Below are 19,309 nucleotides of genomic sequence, written 5' to 3' on the forward strand. Positions count from 1 at the left end.
GCTGAACTGAGCTTGTCACTTAATTCACTGCCCCATTGTACATCCAGTTCAGGCAAGAAAAACCCTGAATTTGTAGTCATCTGTCATTTTTATTTTCCATTCCACCCCCTCTCTCCCTCTCTGTCTTTGGCCTCCAACATTGCGCCAGTCCAGTATTGCCCAACATAAGCTCAACAAACAGCACGTCATCTTGCATCTCATAAAGTGATACAGTGTGGAAACAGTCCCTGCTCGCCCACACCAACCAACATGTCCCAGCTACACTAGGCCCACCTGCCCTAATTTGGTCCAGATCCCTCCAAACCTGTCCTATCCATGTACCTGTCTAATTTTTTCTTAAATGTTGGAATAGTCCCAGCCTCAACTACCTCCTCTGGCTTTTCCACACACCCACCACCTATTGTGTGAAAATTTACACTCAGATTCCTATTAAATCTTTTCCCCTTCACCTTAAACCTATGCCCTCTGGTCCACGATTCACCCACTCTGGGCAAGAGACTCTGTGCATCTACCCGATCTATTCCTCATGATTTTATACACCTCTATAAGATCACCCCTCATCCTCAGGGCATGTGGCCTATCTCTTTAATTCTTTGTTTGGTTCCCATTCTGATCTCTCTGTCTTTCTTGTTTATTTCTTACAGAAATGAGCATCCTAACTGATAAGAAAAGGGAAGCCACATTGACAGCTATTACACCGTGTAAATTCTATACAATTTCAAAGGAAGACTTTAATGAAACACTTGAACAGTATCCGAAGATGAAGGGACATTTCAAAAAAATTGTGTTAGAAAGGCAGGAGGCACTATCCCAGGAATCAAAGTCCACTTTGTAATCCGTCAGATCTATTTTATTTGACTTTTTATGGATAATGTTGAGTAAAATAATTATTTTTACTTATTCGTGTTCAATTTATTTTCAAAATTGAAGAGTGTCATTTGTCCTGAAAAAAGAACAATGAAATTCTTACTTGCAGCAGCACAACTAATACTTGAACTAAAGGGCCTGTCCCACTTGGTCGATTGTTTGGCGACTGCCGGCGAATACGACAATGGAATTCACCGAAGTCAGCACCGGCGGCAACCTACGTTAACCTGGCGACAACCTACGACAACCTGGCGACAACCTATGACAGCACCTACGTCAAACCCACAGTCGCCACTGTCGGCGAAACATTTTCAACGTTGTAAATCCAGCGGCGACCAGAAAGACGCTACGACTGAGGAGACTACTCACGAACATCCAGGCAACGCCCCGGCAACCAACGGCAACCATGTGGCAACAGCGTAGTTGCCTAAAAAATCACCTAAGTGGGACAAGCCCATTACTTACAGCAGCACAACAAATACATGAACTTGAGGGCCTGTCCCACTTAGGAGACCTAGACAGCAACCTCTGGTGACATTGCCCGCCACCCAAAAAAAAATCACGGTCGAGGTGACCTGCAACCTCCTACCACCTCCCACGCATATGTTGAAAACCTTCCTCGACTAAGAAGAAAACCGGCTTCGACTAGACCTGCGACAGAAAAATGATCGATTTTTAAAACGGCAACCTATTTTAAGTCGAGGCCGGTTTTAATCACGATGAAAAAATAGCAGCAACCTAGATGAAGCCTCGACCACGCGGAAACCATTTTCAACCATTAGGGAGAGTGACCAAAACCTCCTGTGACCTCATGGAAACCTTGGGTGGCGGGCAAGGTCACCAGAGGTTGCTGGTTAGGTCTCCTAAGTGGGACAGGCCCTTTAGTGTGTTAAGGGCCTGTCCCACTTACGTGTCCTTGGCACGCAAATGGCCGCGTTGAGGCGCGCGGGGCCGGTCCCACTGAGTAGCGCGGAGGGGTATGTAGTTGTGTGCGAAATCGCGCGGGCTCCGAAATTTTTGTAGCGAACGAAACCTTCGCGCGCCAGCGGCCTGTCGCGTAACTGACGGCCAAAGTGGGACAGGCCCAAGACCCTGGCGCGACGCAACATCTCACCTCCAACAGCAGCAGAAGCAGGCAAACGATCGGCGAGCTCGGCCTGGGGCTCACGGCCGTTGCGGTCCGGATCCGCCCCCACTTCTCCTCCCAGAGCGGGGCCAAGAAAATTGAAGATAGACACAAAATGCTGGAGTAACTCAGCGGGACCGGCAGCATCTCTGGAGAGAACGAATGGATGACGTTTCGGGTCAAGACCCTCCTTTCAGACTGAAGAAGAGTCTCGACCCGAAACATCACCCATTGCTTCTCTCCAGAGATGCTGCCGGTCCCGCTGAGTTACTCCTGCATTTTGATGTCACGCGCTCCAGACGGCTGTGCGGGCGCATGAAGTCGCGTGCGACCTTCGCGGGACCGTCGGCCTCAACTCGACCACGAGGTCGCGTAATTAGCGTGCCAAGGACACGTAAGTGGGACAGGGGTTTTAGAAAGAACTGCAGGTGCTGGTCTAAATCGAAGATAGACACAAAATGCTGGATTAACTCAGCGGGACAGGCAGCATTTCTGGAGAGGAGGAAAGGGTGACGTTTCGGGTCGAGACCCTTTGTCAGACTGAAGAAGACAGATCCAGTAAAGAATTGAAGGAAGGAGAGATGATGATGTACAGGAAAAATTGTAGGTTGTGGCTCAAGGATAGAAACAGGAGACAAGTCCAGAGGGTGTATAAATACTGTAAGAATAAGAAATTTGTTGCTATAGTGAAGCACAGAATTAATGTAACAAGTGAATGAATGTTTGGGTCACATGTGTGAACCAAATGGAAAAGTTCTTCAGAAGGGGGAACTCCATAGCTTTTGATTTACCAGCGTAGACAAGTGCAAGCAGTGAGTGGAGTTTGGCAAATTGAGAGAAACAGAACTAAATATTGAACTAAATGCCTGGACAAAGGAAAGGATGGATGTAAATGGTGCAAATGATGCATCTCATCTACTGTGTGAGCACAGAGAGATGGCAGTGAAGGAGAGTGGATATTCATTTGAGGAGAGCGCAGAGAGATCGGAGCCAGCTGGATGTTAAAAGGAGAATAGAGGGAGAGATGAGTTTATTGGTGGTTTCATGCTTGAGATGGCTAAAATGATCAATTGTGGTCCAGGAAACTCATGGGATGAGACAGTTTTGTTGCCTCTAGCATGTTTATACTATCAAAAACCTCTCATTTCAGGTCTTTAAAGTAGCCTTTCGCTGCCGGATATATTATTTCTTCAGAGGTTGTTAGGTTCTTCCAGAGTAAATATAATGGGGCACGGTGGTGCAACGGTAGTGTTGCTGCCTTACAGCACTGAAGACCCAGGTTGGATCATGACTATGGGTGCTGTTTGTACAGAGTTTATACATTCTCCCCGTGACCTGCGTGGGCTTTCTCTAATTTGCTCCCACACTCCAAAGACGTGCAGGTTTGTAGGGTGATTGGCATGGTCCCATTGTAAATTGTCCCTAGTGTGTGTAGGACAGTGCTAGTGTGTGGGGATCGCTGATCAGTGTGGACTCGGTGGGCCGAAGGGCCAGTTTCCGCGCTGTATCTATAAACCTAATATTAACCTAATTAATACATTCAAATCAGTTTTCCTGTTTGGCGCTTTAATGAGATTTAAAAATTAATTTTCAATCTGCATCTGTAATGATGGCGGGCCATCACAACCTGATGTTGCTCAGCTGCCAGCTGTGCTGTGGTAGATCCAGGAATGATCTAGTTTCTAATCGGAGGAAATCCTGGCCCTTGCAGGAGCCATTACCATTGAGTTAGAGAAGAGCAGATAAACGTTTTACCATAATGACGCCCAAATGTTTTAAATATCTGGGAGTCCACATCTCCGAGGATATGACATGGGCATCACACGCCTCAGCACTTGTGAGTAAGGCAAGGCAGCGCCTTTACCACCTCAGGCAATTGAGGAAATTCAGAGTGTCTCCGAGGATCCTCCAGTGCTTCTACGCAGCGGCGGTGGAAAGCATCTTGTCCAGGGACATTACCATCTGGTTTGGGAATTGCTCTGCCAAGGACAAGAAGGCTCTGCAGAGAGTAGTGCGTTCAGCCGAACGTACTATGGGAACTTCACTTGCCCCCCTGCAGGAACTATACATCAGGAGGTGCAACTCCAGAGCCAACAATATCATGAGAGACCCCTTCCACCCCTGCAACGGACTGTTCCAGCTGCTACGGTCAGGCAAACGTCTCCGTTGCCATGCGGTGAGAACGGAGAGGTTGAGAAGGAGTTTCTTCCCAGAGGCCATTCGGACTGTAAACGCCTTTCTCACCAGGGACTAACTCTACTGAACGTTTTTCCTTCCATTATTTATTATGTAAAAGAATATGTGTGTTATGATTGTGTTTATTGTTTGTTTGGTTGTTTGTCATTTGCACAAAAGTCCGCGAGCATTGCCACTTTCATTTCACTGCACATCTCGTATGTGTATGTGACAAATAAACTTGACTTGACTTGAATGGAAAATTTATCACAGAGCTGGGATCGAGAACAACACACCGTCCCGTGATTTTCCAGAAAACAAAATCTTGATTAATACCGGTATTTCTTGATTAGCACGGGTGTTTCTTGATTAGTAAGGGTGTCACGGGTTATGGGGAGAAGGCAGGAGAATGGAGTTAGGATGGAGAGATAGATCAGCCATGATTGAATGGTGGAGTAGACTTGATGGGCCGAATGGCCTAATTCTGCTCCCATCGCTTACAGCCTTATGACCTTAAAATAACTGCCGTTGTGGGAAACACAAGCAGGAAACACGCAACAACACGCTCTGTCTCCATGAAGAGAACAAATGATTTAGTGGTCACGTTTGGCGGGACATAATTGGCAAAACTCCACAGCATACACCCTTTTTATCCGCGTGATGAAAGTACTTTGTGCATTTCAACACCCGAACATGAAAATCTCGAAATTGCTGTCTGCTGGCCTCCAGCAGGCAATCAGCTGCAGTCTCACCTGGTTCCTCGTGGAGTACTGGGGCGGTATCTTTGCAACATTCCTGACTTGCTCTGGATTCCTGTACATGATCACCAGATTTTTGTTTTACAATTTGTGCAGGGATCGCTGGTCGGTGCGAACTCGGTGGGCCGAAGGGCCATGTTTCCGCACTATATCTCAAAACTAAACCAAACTAAATATAGTTTGAATTGAAAGAGAAAGCCATGGGAGCCTCAGACTAGAGCTTGTGACTGTTAAATAGAATATGGATGGACAATAGACAATAGGTGCAGGAATAGGCCATTCGGCCCTTCGAACCAGCACCACCATTCGCTGTGATCTTGGCTGATAATCCAAAATCAGTACCCCGTTCCTGCCTTCTCCCCATATCCCTTGACTCTGCTATCTTTAAGAGCTCCATCTAACTCTCTCTTGAAAGCATTCAGAAAATCGGCTTTCACTGCCTTCTGAGGTGGAGAATTCCACAGATTCACAACGCTCTGGGTGAAAAAGCTTTTCCTCATCTCCGTTCTAAATGGCCAACCCCTTATTCTTAAACTATGGCCCCTGGTTCTGGACTCTCCCAACATGGGGAACATGTCTCCTGCCTCTAGAGTGTCCTTTCCTGTATTTTTTTCATTTTGAAAAGTTACTTTAAATCTTCCTGTAAAATGATTTAATTGCTGATTTAGATTCCTTCACAGTTCTTGAAGGTGTTTTAACACATTTGAATATGGTTTCAGATATTTTGGATGCAAGTTTGTGTTTCAAGTATTTATAAATTATGTTCTTTTACTGCTTTGGTTTTTAAAAAGTTGGAGATAATTCTGTGAATATTTTTAAATATTGTAAAAATATTCTGAAATTCTTTGAAACTTTAGTACTTTGAAAGTCATGGGCAGTGTTGGCTTTGGCAGCAGCCAATTGTTGTCCTGGTTGCTGTGGCTGCTCCATCTGACTCCACTCAATGACACATGTAGGGGGCGCTGCACTGGCGGCAGCGTGTCCGTTTTTTCCCAACTTTTTTAATTTTTTTAGTATGTTTAAAAGTCTGTTTTTAATGTTTCTTTGTGTGTTATGTGTGGGGGGGTAAGGGGGGGAAACCGTTTCAGCCGCCTCCTCCATGGAGAGGCGACTTTTTTTTCCTGTCGCCTCCCCCGTGGCCTAACATCGAGGATCGGGTGGCCTTTCCCGGAGACGCGCCTGGAGCTTCAGCGGCGGGCGCAGCGTGGACTCTCGGCGCGGAGCGGGTGAGACCTTGCTGGGGCTCGCCGGAGGGGAGTGCTCCGTTACGCTGGCCCGCGGCAGCCGGCAGCCTGAAGCAGCGGTCTGCAGAACTCCAGCTGGTGCGGCGTCTACAGCCCGGGATCCCTCGCGGTATGGACTTACCATCTCCCCTGGAGGGGAGCTTCGACCGCCGGCCCTGCAGTCTGCGGTGCTTCCGGCTGTGGCTCGGCAGGTACTTTAAAACTTTGGCCGCCGGCCTGCGGCCTACACCAGCCTGAAGCCGCGGTCTCTGGTTGGGAAGAGCCGATCCTGGACTCACCTTGACTTTGACTTTGTCCCTTACCATCTGGACGCCCGCAGCAACGGCTGTGGAGGGTGGAGGTCCCGACCACGGGGGAAAATGGAGGAGGACTGGCCAAGTTCTGTGCCTTCCACCACAGTGATGAATGCTGTGGTGGATGTTTGTGTAAAATTTTTATTGTGGTTGTGTGTTCTTTATTACTGTAACGCTGCTGGCAACCCAAATTCCACCGACCTTGGTTGTGTGGCAATTAAATTATATCTATCTATCTATCTATCTATCTAATAAAGAAACACTTCCAGGGTCTTGATGCTAACGAGAGGTCCCCCCCCCTCCCCCCCCCCCCCACCACTTCCCCCCCCCCCCCCCCCCCCCCCCCGACAGACAGAAGTGGCAGAGTTGAGTGATTTTTTTTACCAATGTTGACAGCGATCCGACATAATCTAACTGCAACTGCGGGACAGTAGATGTAGACTGCTCAAAACAACACAGTATTCAATTTGGCATTTGGTAGGATACGGCAAGAACCAGCAGAAACCTCCTTAGATCTACAGTATAAGAGAGCGGTAGAGTCATACAGCATGGAAACAGGCCGGCCAACATGCCCCATCTACACTAGACCCACCTACCTGCATTTGGCCCATTTCCCTCTAAGCCAGTGGTTCTTAACCTGGGGGTCGTGCCCCCTATGGGGGTCGTTTGGGGCTTTGCCGGAGGTCATGAAGGGGGCACAAATAACATATCAATTTGTTGAGCCCATGTTTAGGAACCTAACTAAGGTACATACCACACACTCTGTTTTGTTTACGTATGCGCGTACTGGTGCCAAAAAGGTTAAGAACCACTGCTCTAAACCTATCCTATCCATTATCTGTTTAAATGTTTCTTAAAAGTTGTGATAGTATCTGCCTTTACCAATATGGCAGGTTGTTCCAAACACTCACCACCCTTTATGTAAAAACTGTAACCTCTTACCTTACTATTAAATCTCCCCCACCCCCCACCTTAAATTTATGTTTCTCGATTCCCATTCTCTGAGAAAAACTCTGTGCATTTACCCGATTAATTAATCTCATAATTTTGTATACCTCTTAAGATCATGCCTCATCCTCCTGTGCTCCAAGGAATAAAGTCCTAGTCTACCCAATCTCTCTCTATAGCTCAGGCGCTCAAATCCTGGCAATGTCCGTAAAACATTTCTCGGCAACCTTTAAATCTTGGCAACATCTTTCCTCAAACATGGTGACCATGTACCCTCATCAGTCATATATAACTGTAACATGACCTCCTAACTTCTATACTCAATACTCTGACTGATGAGGTCAATGTGCCGAAAGCCTTTTTGACATCAATATGTACCTGTGATGTTACTTTCAAGGAACCATGTAACTGCACCCCTAGATCGCCCTGCTCTACAACACTTTGCAGGGGCCTAACATTCCCTGTGTAGGCCCTGGCTGTTCATTATAAACATGTTTAGAATGTTGTTACAGGCTGCCAACGCCACCCCAGGCCGCATCCGAACCGGACCGACAGCTGACCCACACCGCTTCCTCGGCCACTTCCAGGCCGTGCTCCCCCCACCACCACCGCCACCGAGGATCCTTACCCACACTCCGGCCGCCAACGGGCTGCGACCAATGACCCCGCTGATCCTCACCTCTCCACTGGCCGCTGACTCAGCCGGATTCCAGGCCCAGTTCCAGACCGAGAGCCTGAAGATGGGTCGCGACCTGAAAAGTCATCTATCCATGTTCCACAAAGATACTGCCTGACCTGCTGAGTTACACCAGCATTTTGTAGCCAGCATATGCAGCTCTTTGCTCTTACTTATACAATGATACTTAATCACTCGTTAACATAGAAACATAGAAAATAGGTGCAGGAGTAGACCATTCGGCTCTTCGAGCCTGCACCACCATTCAATATGATCATGGCTGATCATCCAACTCAGTATCCTGTACCTGCCTTCTCTGTATACCCCCTGAACCCTTTAGCCACAAGGGCCACATCTAACTCCCTCTTAAATATAGCCAATGAACTGGCCTCAACTACCTTCTGTGGCAGAGAATTCCAGAGATTCACCACTCTCTGCATGAAAAATGTTTTCCTCATCTCGGTCCTAAAAGATTTCCCCCTATCCTTAAAGATTCCCATCACCTGTATCCACCTATCACTCGCCAGTCTTTGCCCCGCCCCTATCTCTCTTCCAGCTTTCTTCACCCTACTGCAATCAGCCTGATATGTGCCCCAGACGAAACGTCACCTGTTCTCCAGAGATACTGCATGACCAGCTAAGTTATTCCAGCACTGTTCATTCCAGTTTTGTAAACCAGCATCAGCAGATTCCTTGTGTCTCTACTTTTTAGGTGTGATGTGTTCCAAATGAGTCATGTCACAGATGCACAATGGGTACAAGATTTGTAATTATTCAGGGTTATGGATTTAATTAATATATCGTTTGTGTGAAGATTTTGATCCATCTTTTAATCACTGAAATGTTACAAAATTTATTTTGGTTTGTAAATTTGAATTTATATTTTTAGTTTAGCTTGGAGATACAGCACGGAAACAGGCCCTTCAGCCCATCGCACCTGTGCCGACCAGCGATTCCTGCACACATTAACGCTATCCCACACACATTAGGGACATTTTTTACATTTACCAAGCCAATTAACCTACATACCTGTACGTCTTTGGAGTGTGGGAGGAAACCGATGATCTCGGAGAAAACCCACGCAGGTCACGGGGAGAATGTAAAAACTCCGTATAGACAGCACCCGTAGTCACCACAAAGCTATTTTAAAACTGAATGTAATCTTGTGCTCATATTTTATTTACTCTCCTCTTTTTTTTGTATTTTATAGTCATAGCGTGATACAGCATGGAAACAGGCCCTTCAGCCCAATCTGCCCATGCTGACCAACATGTCCTAGCTACACTAGTTCCATCTGCCCATGTATCCCTCAGAACCTTTCTTATGGGTCAACTGGGCTTATATTCTGGAATTATTATATACTGTAAAGATGAGAGGGAATCTTATAGAAACATTTAAAATTCTTAAGGGATTGGACAGGATAAATGCAGGAAAAATGTTCCTGATGTTGGGGGAGTCCAGAAGCAGGGGTCACAGTTTAAGAATAAGGGGTCAGCCATTTAGGACTGAGATGAGGAAAAGCTTTCTCGCCCAGAGAGTTGTGAATCTGTGGAATTCTCTACCACAGAAGGCAGTGGAGGAAAAATTCAAGGGAGAGATGGATATAACTCTTCGAACTAAAGGAGTCAAGGGATATGGGGAGAAAGCAGGAATGGGGTACTGATTGTGGATGATCAGCCATGATCATATTGAATGGCGGTGCTGGCTCAAAGGATTGAATGGCCTACTCCTGCACTTGCCCAATGGATCAAGATCCTGTGTAATGTTTGATAGCCCCTTTGCTATCAACAATACCACCCACTTTAGTGTCATCTGCAAACCTCCTAATCACGTCTTGTACATTTTCATCCAAATCATTCGTATAAACCACAAACAGCAATGGGTCCAGCACGGATCCATGAGGCACACCACTAGTTACAAGCCTCCAGTCCGAGAAACAAGTTCCCATCATCACCCTCCTCTTCCTTCCATGAAGCCAATTTTCTATCCATTCGGCTAGCTTTCCCTGGATCCCATGCGACCTAACCTTCCATTGAAGCCTACCATGTGGAACCTTATCAAATGCTTTGCTGAAATCCATGTAAATATTGTCTATGGCTCTGACCTCATACATCATTTTGATTCCTTCTTCAAAAAACTCTATCAGATTTCCCATGCACAAAACCATGCTGACTATCTCCAATCATGTATATATCTTATCCCTCAGAATACTCTCCAGTAACTGATGTTAGATTCACTTGTCCATTGTTCCCAGGGTTTTCCTTGGGGTCAAGGAAAGAATGTTCATGCTGCGGTCCCGTTTCCACCAATCTTTCCACAACCACGCACAAGAAGCCACAAGACATGCAGATGCCGAGAAGTGTCTTCATCCCTGGCTGAACGATTTATAATCTTGTAATGTGGACTCGATAAGAAAAAGAAGCCCTTCTTCTTTCCTTGCAGCCCGTCTTAAATAAAGGCACAACATTAACCACCCTCCTGTCTTCCGGCACCTCACTCGTATCTAATGATCATAAGATCATACATGATAGGAGTATAATTAGGGCATTCGGCCCATCAAGTCTACTCCACCATTCCATCATGGCTGATCTATCTCTCCCTCCGAACCCCATTCTCCTGCCTTCTCCCCATAACCCTTGACACCCGTACTGATGATTCATATATCTCAGCCAGAGCGCCCGCAATTTCTTCTCTAGCTCCCCACAGTATTGGGAGATTTTCAGGTACCTCCTGGACAGTGACACGGACTGACTTCAAGATACTTCTATTAACTGGCTCAAGTTCCCCAGTCTTCTCCTTCTTCACAGTAAAAATGAATGAGAAACACTCATTGAGGACTTTGCCCATCTCCTGTGGCTCTTCACAGAATTGACTGCTCTGGTTTCTGAGGACCCCTGTGCTCTCTCTCGTCACCCTCGTTCCCTTAATGAACTTTAAAAAAGTATTTGGATTTTACTTAATACTACCTGCCAGAGATATCATCTGCACCCATTTTGCCCTTGTAGCGATTTGACGGGGTCACCAATGTAGTGAGACCAGGTAGGTAGAGCAAAACGTTCTTTCTTAACGGAACAACACTCGAACTACACGTATACTTGGTCAGGAATAAACAATCTAAGCTCCTGTCGTGGTGAGGAGCTCCAGCTGTTGAACATAATGAAAAGTCCGCGAATGAACCCCCGGTCACGTGACAGTCCTGACCAGTGACGAGGGTTCTGTATGCCCAGCTTCACCACTAGGTGCCGCTACACCCTTCCGATCTCCTTCTTACATACCCCCGAGAACCTCGACCAGGGCTACACTTGATCGTGGCTGCCAATACCTGTCCCATACATCCTTCTTTATCCTGACCAGAGTCACAATTTATTTTGTCATCCAAGCTTGCCCCCTTCACTATTAACATGCCCTGAACCAGGAACTCTTAGCATCCCACTTCCCGGATATCCCTTTACCCCACGGACAGCCAACTCCAATCAACTGAGCAAGTTCCTCGTTAATACCATCAAGGTTGGCCTTGCCCCAATCCAGAGTTTTAAATGGCCAGCCCGCCTTGCCTTTATCACATGGATAGCCTCAAAAACTGGAGAATCTCAGCGGGTCATACAGCATCTCTGGAGAAAAGGAATAGGTGACGTTTCGAGTCGAGACCCTTCTTCAGACTGAGAGTCAGGGGAAACGGAAACGGGAGATACGGACTCTGGGTGAAAAAGTATTTTCTCATCTCACTTTTAAGTGATCTCCCCTTTATTCTGAGTGTGTCCTACAATATTCTGAGACATATACGTTTCTATAAGATCTCCTCTCATCCTTCTAACTCTCTTTGACATATGTGCTCTTCTAATTCCCATTGACTGTTTGCAGGCCTTTGGTGATCATCCCCTTTTTTTTTTATCTCAGCTCCACCCATACAGCGTCACTGGATGAACCATCAGTAAAGCCATCTCACGGTCGGTCACGATGGCGCAGCGGTAGAGCTGCTGCCTTGCAGCGAATGCAGCACCGGAGACCCGGGTTCAATCCCGACTACGGGTGCTGTCTGTATGGATTTTGGTACGTTCTCCCCGTGACCTGCGTGGGTTTTCCCTGAGATCTTCGGGTTCCTCCCACACTCCAAAGACGTACAGGTTTGTAGGTTAATTAGCTTGATAAATGTAAAATCTATCCCTAGTGAGTGTAGGATAGTGTTAATGTGCGGGGATCGCTGGTCGGCGGGGACCCGGTGGGCCGAAGGCAATAGACAATAGGTGCAGGAGTAGGCCATTCGGCCCTTCGAGCCAGCATTGCCATTCAATGTGATCATGACAGATCATCCCCAATCAGTATCCCGTTCCTGCCTTCTCCCCATATCCCCTGACTCCGCTATCTTTAAGAGCCCTATCTAGCTTTCTCTTGAAATTATCTAGAGAACTGGCCTCCACTCACAACTCTCTGTGAGAAAAAGTGTTTCCTCGCCTCCGTTCTAAATGGCTTGCCCCTTATTCTTAAACTGTGGCCCCTGGTTCTGGACTCCCCCAACATCGGGAACATGTTTCCGGCCTCTAGCGTGTCCAAACCCTTAACAATCTTGTATGTTTCAATAAGATTCCCTCTCATCCCTCTAAACTCCAGAGTGTACAAGCCCAGCCGCTCCATTCTCTCCGCATATGACAGTCCCGCCATCCCGGGAATTAACCTTGTAAGGACCTGTTACCGCGCTGTATCTCTAAAACTAAAACTCACACTACTGCCCGAACATTCTCCTGAATCAATAAAGCAACATCCCATCCAATCCACTGTTAGCTTTTAAATTCTCCCACTCCTTCCCCCACACTGAAATTAACCGTCTGCACCAATCAACTTGTAATTTAATAAACTAATAACGAAAAAGTGTAAAATCAAAATGAAACATATTTAAAAAAAAAACATTTTAGAGGTACTGGCATACCAATTGATCACAATATAAAGCACTGCTATTAAGTTTACTCCTGCCACATATGTCTCTATATCTACTGTGATTGCCCTTTTTATGTGACTCTGGAATATTTTAGTATTGCTTATACTGTTCTTAATTTCATTTAATGTTTTGCTATATTTATAACTTAACATTTTTACTGTTCTTAATTTCATTTAATACTTTATTTAGTTCAGTTTAGAGATACAGCGCGGAAATAGGGCCTTCAGCCCACCGAGTCCGCACCAACCAGCGATCTCCGCACACTAACACCACCCCACACACACTGGGGATACTTTATACATTTATACCAAGCCAATTCACCTACACACCTGTAAGTCTTTAGAGTGTGGGACAAAATTGACGTTCTTGGAGAAAACCCACACAGGTCACGGGGCGAACGTACAAACTCCGTACAAACAGCACCCGTGGCCAGGGTCAAACCCACTGTAAGCGCTGTAAGGCATCAACTCTACCGCTGCGCCACCATATTTATAACTTCTTTTCTAATCTACTTGCAATTGCTTTTGTCATTATCTTCAGTTTCAGTTTAGTTTATTGTCACGTGTACCGAGGTGCAATTAAATGCTTTTGTTGCGTGCTATCCAGTCAGCGGAAAGACAATACATCATTACAATCGGGCCATCTACTGTATATAGATACATGAAAAGGGAATAACAATTAGTGCAAAGTAAAGTCAATACATAGACAATAGACAATAGTTGCAGCAGTCGGCCATTCGAGCCAGCACCGCCATTCACTGTGATCATGGCTTATCATCCACAATCAGTACCCTGTTCCTGCCTTCTCCCCTGACTCCTCTATCTTTAAGAGCTCTATCTAACTCTCTCTTGAGAGCATCCAGAGAATCGGCCTCCACTGCCCCATGAGGCAGAGAATTCCACAGATTCACAACTCTCTGGGTGAAAAAGTTTTTCCTCATCTCCATTCTAAATGGTATATTCCTTATTCTTAAACTGTGGCCCCTGGTTCTGGACTACCCCAACACCGGATACATGTTTCCTGCCTCCAGCGTGTCCAATCTCTTAATAATCTTACGTTTCAATAAGATTCCCTCCCATCCTTCTAAACTCCAGAGTGTACAAGCCCAGTCGCTCCGTTCTTTCATCATATCACAGTCCCGCCATCCCAGGAATTAACCTGGTAAACCTACGCTGCAGTCCCTCAATAGCAAGAATGTCCTTCCTCAAATTTGCAGACCAAAACGGCACACAATACTCCAGGTATGGTCTCACCAGGGTCCTGTACTCAGTAAAGTCTGATCAAAGGTCTGAAGAGGCAGGTAGTAGTTCAGCAGTGCTCTCTAGTTGTGGTAGGATGATTCAGTTGCCTGATAATAGTTGGGAAGAAACTGTCCCTGAACCTGGAGGTGTGTGGTTTCACACTTCTATACCTTTTGCCTGATGGGAGAGGGGAGAAGAGGGAGTGGCCAGGGTGCGACTCGTCCTTGATTATGGTGCTGGCCTTGCCGAGGGAGCGTGAGGTGTAAATGGAGTCAATGGGAGGGAGGTTGGTTTGTGCGATGGTCTGAGCTGCGTCCACAATTCTTATCTTTCCTGTCCGTTGTAGCGGCGCCTACTGGCGCACGCAGGTATCGAACCCAGCGTTCGGAAGCCGCGGTCATTTGACTCGGGAGGGGCTGCTTGCTTTGCGCGGTTTTTGCTTTTGCGCGTTAGTTCAGCGCTGACCACCGATGTGGCCAGACGTGTCTAGAGGAAGTGTTTGGATGGACATGGGCCAAATGCCGGAAAATGGGATAAGTCTGAAGAAGGGTCTCGACCCAAAACGTCACCCATTCCTTCTATCCAGAGATGCTGCCTGTCCTGCTGAGTTACTGGAGTATTTTGTGTCTATCTTCAGCCCAAAATGAAAACTTGGTCAGTATGACCAGGTGGGTCGAAGGGCCTGTTTCTATGATAGGTAGCTCTACGATATGATTCAGCTGAATATATTTATCCTGAGCACCTTTGATCATCACATGATATTTCAGCTTGTTTTTGTATATCTGTACGATGAGGTGGTTTTTCCTCGAGTTTTTCCCCCTCAAATTTCAATTTTACATGATCTTACTTGTGCTGGGAGACAAAAATATGACATTTGAAGAATTTAAATCTAATCTTTCCTCACTCCCAATACAGACATTTCTTCATGATCATATGAAAATGTCTTCAGTATGCTGGCTGCTGCAATCCTGACCAAAATTAATTTGGGTCACTTTAATCTAGTTTCTAATGGGCATAAGCATACCCCTGAGCCTAACCTTAATTTGGCACTAATTAGCATTAAATTGGCAATCTTTCTAGAGATACTGTAATATCGTTATTATGTAGAAGAGAAAAAAAAATCACACTGGTGTGACTTCTGAGGTTTAGATTAGAGGATAGTGTTGGAACAGATAACAAGAACTTTACTGTTGCAGGCAACATTAATGAAATACAAATGGTTCTGTGTCATAGAATAAACTTTATGTGGTGGTACTCTACCCTCTCCTCTACTCTCTCTACACCGACGACTGCACCTCCACAGACACCTCTGTCAAGCTTCTCAAGTTTGCGGACGACACTACCCTGATTGGACTGATCCAGGATGGGGAGAAATCTGCCTACAGACAGGAGGACAAAAATGCTGGAGAAATAATAATAACAATAATAATAATAACAATAATAATAATAATAATAATAATAATAATAATAATAATAATAATAATAATAATAATATTATTGTCATTGCACATCAGTGCAACGAGATTTAGTGTGCAGCTTCCAACCGATGTCAAAAACAAATAAATAAATAAATAAACTGTCCGACGTGATCATCTGAGGGAGACAGTCCGGGGGGATGGGGAGCACTCAGCAGGGCTGGTTCAGAGCCGCTATAGCTCTGGGAATGAAGCTGTTTCTGAGTCTGGAGGTTCGGGCGTAAAAGACCTTGTAACGTCTGCTGGAGGGAAGGTATTTCGAAACGTCCGTTACAAGGGTGTGAGGAGTCTTTATGGATGCTGACAGCCTTCCTGACTCAGCGGGTGAGGCAGCATCTATGGAGCAAAGGAAATAGGCAACGTCTCGGGTTGAGACCCTTCTTCAGATTGCTTCTTCAGACTTTAACTCTATGCCTGCAGACAGGAAGTGACACAGCTGGCGTCCTGGTGCCATCGCAACAACCTGGAGCTCAATGCTCTTAAGACAGTGGAATTGATTGTAGACTTTGGGAGAGCTCCCCCTCCCCTCACCCCACTCATCATCAACAACACCACAGTCACATCTGTGGAGTCTTTTAAGTTCCTTGGAACCATCATCTCCAAGGACCTTAAATGTGAGTCCACCGTCGATTCCACAGTCAAAAAGGCACAACAGAGGATCTACTTCCTGCGGCAGCTGAGGAAGCACAATCTGCCACAGGCAATGATGGTCCAATTCTACACGGCCATCGTAGAGTCTGTTCTCACCTTCCCCATCATGGTCTGGTTTGGCTCAGCCACCAAGCACGACACCTGGAGGCTGCAGCGAATCGTCCGATCAGCTGAGAATGTTGTTGACTGCAACCTTCCCTCCATTGACGAACTGTACACTGCAAGGGCCAGGAAGCGAGTGGGCAAGATCATCTCTGACCCCTCTCACCCTGGCCACAAACTCTGGGAGGCGACTCCGGACTGTCAAAGCCGCCACAGCCAGACATAAAAACAGCTTTTTTCCATGAGCAGTAGCTCTACTCAACAGCCAAAAGTCTGTAGCCTCCTTTTGCTCTGGTATTTAATTTTATTCTTCACGTTTAAATTATAATGTTTTATTCTTAATTGTCTACTGTATATCGTGTTGTTATCCTTGCGAGCGGAGCACCACAGCAAATTCCTTGTATGTGTACATACTTGGCTAATAACATTTACTTAATTTAATTGTCACTTGAACCCAGCTAGATGCAGTGAAATACTTTGTTTTTTTTGCATACAAAGTACACAAAAGAGTCACCTCAAAAGCACCGACAAAGTTACAAAAACTAAGATTGAAAAGACTAGACTTGTATTCACTGGAGTTCAGAAGGATGAGGGGGCATCTTATAGAAACATATCAAATTATAAAAGGACTGGACAAGCTAGATGCAGGAAAAATGTTCCCAATGTTGGAAGAGTCTGGAACCAGGGGCCACAGTCTTAGAATAAAGGGGAGGCCATTTAAGACTGAGGTGAGAAAAAACCCAGAGAGTTGTGAATTTGTGGAATTCCCTGCCACAGAGGGCAGTGGAGGCCAAATCACTGGATGGATTTTATAAGAGAGTTAGATAGAGCTCTAGGGGCTAGTGGAGTCAAGGGAAATGGGGAGAAGGCAGGCATGGTTTATTGATTGGGGGCGATCAGCCATGATCACAATGAATGGCAGTGCTGGCTCAAAGGGCCGAATGGCCTCCTCCTGCACCTATTTTCTATGTTTCTACTGTTATAGGAAAGAATTGCAGATGTTGGTTTAAACCAAAGATGCTGGAGTAACTCAGCGGGACAAGCGGCATCTCTGGAGAGGAGGAATGGGTGACGTTTCGGGTCGAGACCCTTGTTCAGACTGACGTCAGGGGGGAGGGAGACACATAGATAAGGAAGTGTGAAGGTGTGAAAACGGGGCAAAGGGAATGGAGATCAAGGCCAGTGTAAAATAGATCATAGGTAGACAAAAATGTTGGAGAAACTCAGCGGGTGCGGCAACATCTATGGAGCGAAGGAAATAGGCAACGTTTCGGGCCGAAACCCTTCTTCAGACTGAATAAAATAGAATAGGTCATCGTTAGCTGGGAGAAGGTAATAACAAAGCAAACAGAGATAAAATGTAGTCGGAGACAGTAAGACTGGTCGGAGAACTGGGAAGGGGGAAGGGATGGAGAGAGAGGGAAAGCAAGTTAGAGGTCAATGTTCTTGCCGCTGGGTTGTAAGCAGCCCAAGTAAAATATGAGGTTTTGTTCCTCTAACGCAGTGGTTCCCAACCTTTTTTTGGCCATGCCCCACCTAATCACCTCTAAAATCCTGATGCCCCCCCCCATGTGGTGATATATAATTCTTATCAATTAAAAAGTGAACTCTGTTTCAGCTGAAGAAGCTTAAAACGCCAATACCTTGGTTTAAACAAGTTTCAAAAGAACATGGCATCCATGAAAAAGAAAAATGAAATAAACATGAAGAGCGATGGCGCGGTGATTATGTAATAACTACACAATAAAGACCTTTTTTACCCAAAAAAAAAGATTTACTCAAAATAACATCTGAATCATAAACTACATATGTTTACCTGATGGAAAATCCCAAAAAATAAAAATCGAAAATTTGGACCCAGACCTCCTCATTCGCGCTCAATTGCCCCCCTTAAAAATCAAATTGCCCCCCTGTGGGGCGTACACCCCACGTTGGGAACCACTGCTCTAAAGAGTATTCATCCCTTCCTCATTCTCCATCCCGGGTCCTTCTTTGTTTTCGGCGCCCCACCCCCCCCACCTCGGCCTATCTCAACCCCAGGCTCCATCCTCAGCCCCACTCCATTCGAGGCTTCGACCCTGTCCACCTTGATGACAAAACACACCAGCGTTACAGGTAATTTACGTACAGTATGCCTTTTCATTCTGCGATAGATTATTTTGTTCTTTCTGAATTACTGCATAGTACTTTTACACACACCAGCCATAATTTGTTCACCCCAGCCTTAAAGCAATCCCACACACCATTTTACTGTTTTTGACAAATATTTAGTTTAGCAGCAAACAGTTTTCATCTTTGCCAGCTGCTTGATAACCTGACGGTGCCGATCGATGGATTCATGAGGAAATCAATCCAGTGAAAGTTGGATAGGTTCTACATTGTGTAGCAAACTGACTTGCCTTGCACACATACCTCACAATAACACAACCGCTGATATTTTGTGTGAGCCGAGACAGCGGACGTTAAGAAGGTAATCATGTACTTGATCAAGCTAGCGGGCCGACTGAACTTTGAGTCATAGAAACATAGAAAATAGCTGCAGGAGTAGGCCATTCGGCCCTTCGAGTCTCCACCACCATTCAATGTTCCAGAGCCGCTGTCTGAAAAAAGCTCAGAGAATTGCTAAGGACAAACTGCACCCCCTCCACATACACCTGGATCTCCTGCCATCAGGTAAGAGATATCGAAGCATCAAAGCCCGGACTACAAGACTGCTAAACAGCTTCCTACCACAGGCTGTGAGGCTGCTAAACAGTCACTCTGTACTCACAGTCACTTGATTCTGCGGCTGGCACGGACACTTTAATAACTGGCACTGGC

The 19,309-nt window shown here is 45.9% G+C and overlaps 1 protein-coding gene across 2 annotated transcripts in view; it reads left to right on the forward strand.

Annotated features, from left to right (window-relative positions):
* Window positions 1-869, forward strand: part of LOC129699851 (potassium/sodium hyperpolarization-activated cyclic nucleotide-gated channel 4-like) — a 144,594-nt gene extending 143,725 nt beyond the window's left edge. For both annotated transcript variants that reach the window (XM_055639986.1, XM_055639987.1), the window contains one exon: window positions 645-869. In XM_055639986.1, coding sequence (XP_055495961.1) covers window positions 645-835 — 191 coding nt within the window. In that variant the 3' untranslated portion in view covers window positions 836-869. The remainder of the gene's footprint in view (window positions 1-644) is intronic.
* Window positions 870-19,309: the final 18,440 nt, after the last annotated feature.

This window comes from Leucoraja erinacea, chromosome 8, assembly GCF_028641065.1.
Source record: "Leucoraja erinacea ecotype New England chromosome 8, Leri_hhj_1, whole genome shotgun sequence".
NCBI classification, from domain to species: domain Eukaryota; kingdom Metazoa; phylum Chordata; class Chondrichthyes; order Rajiformes; family Rajidae; genus Leucoraja; species Leucoraja erinaceus.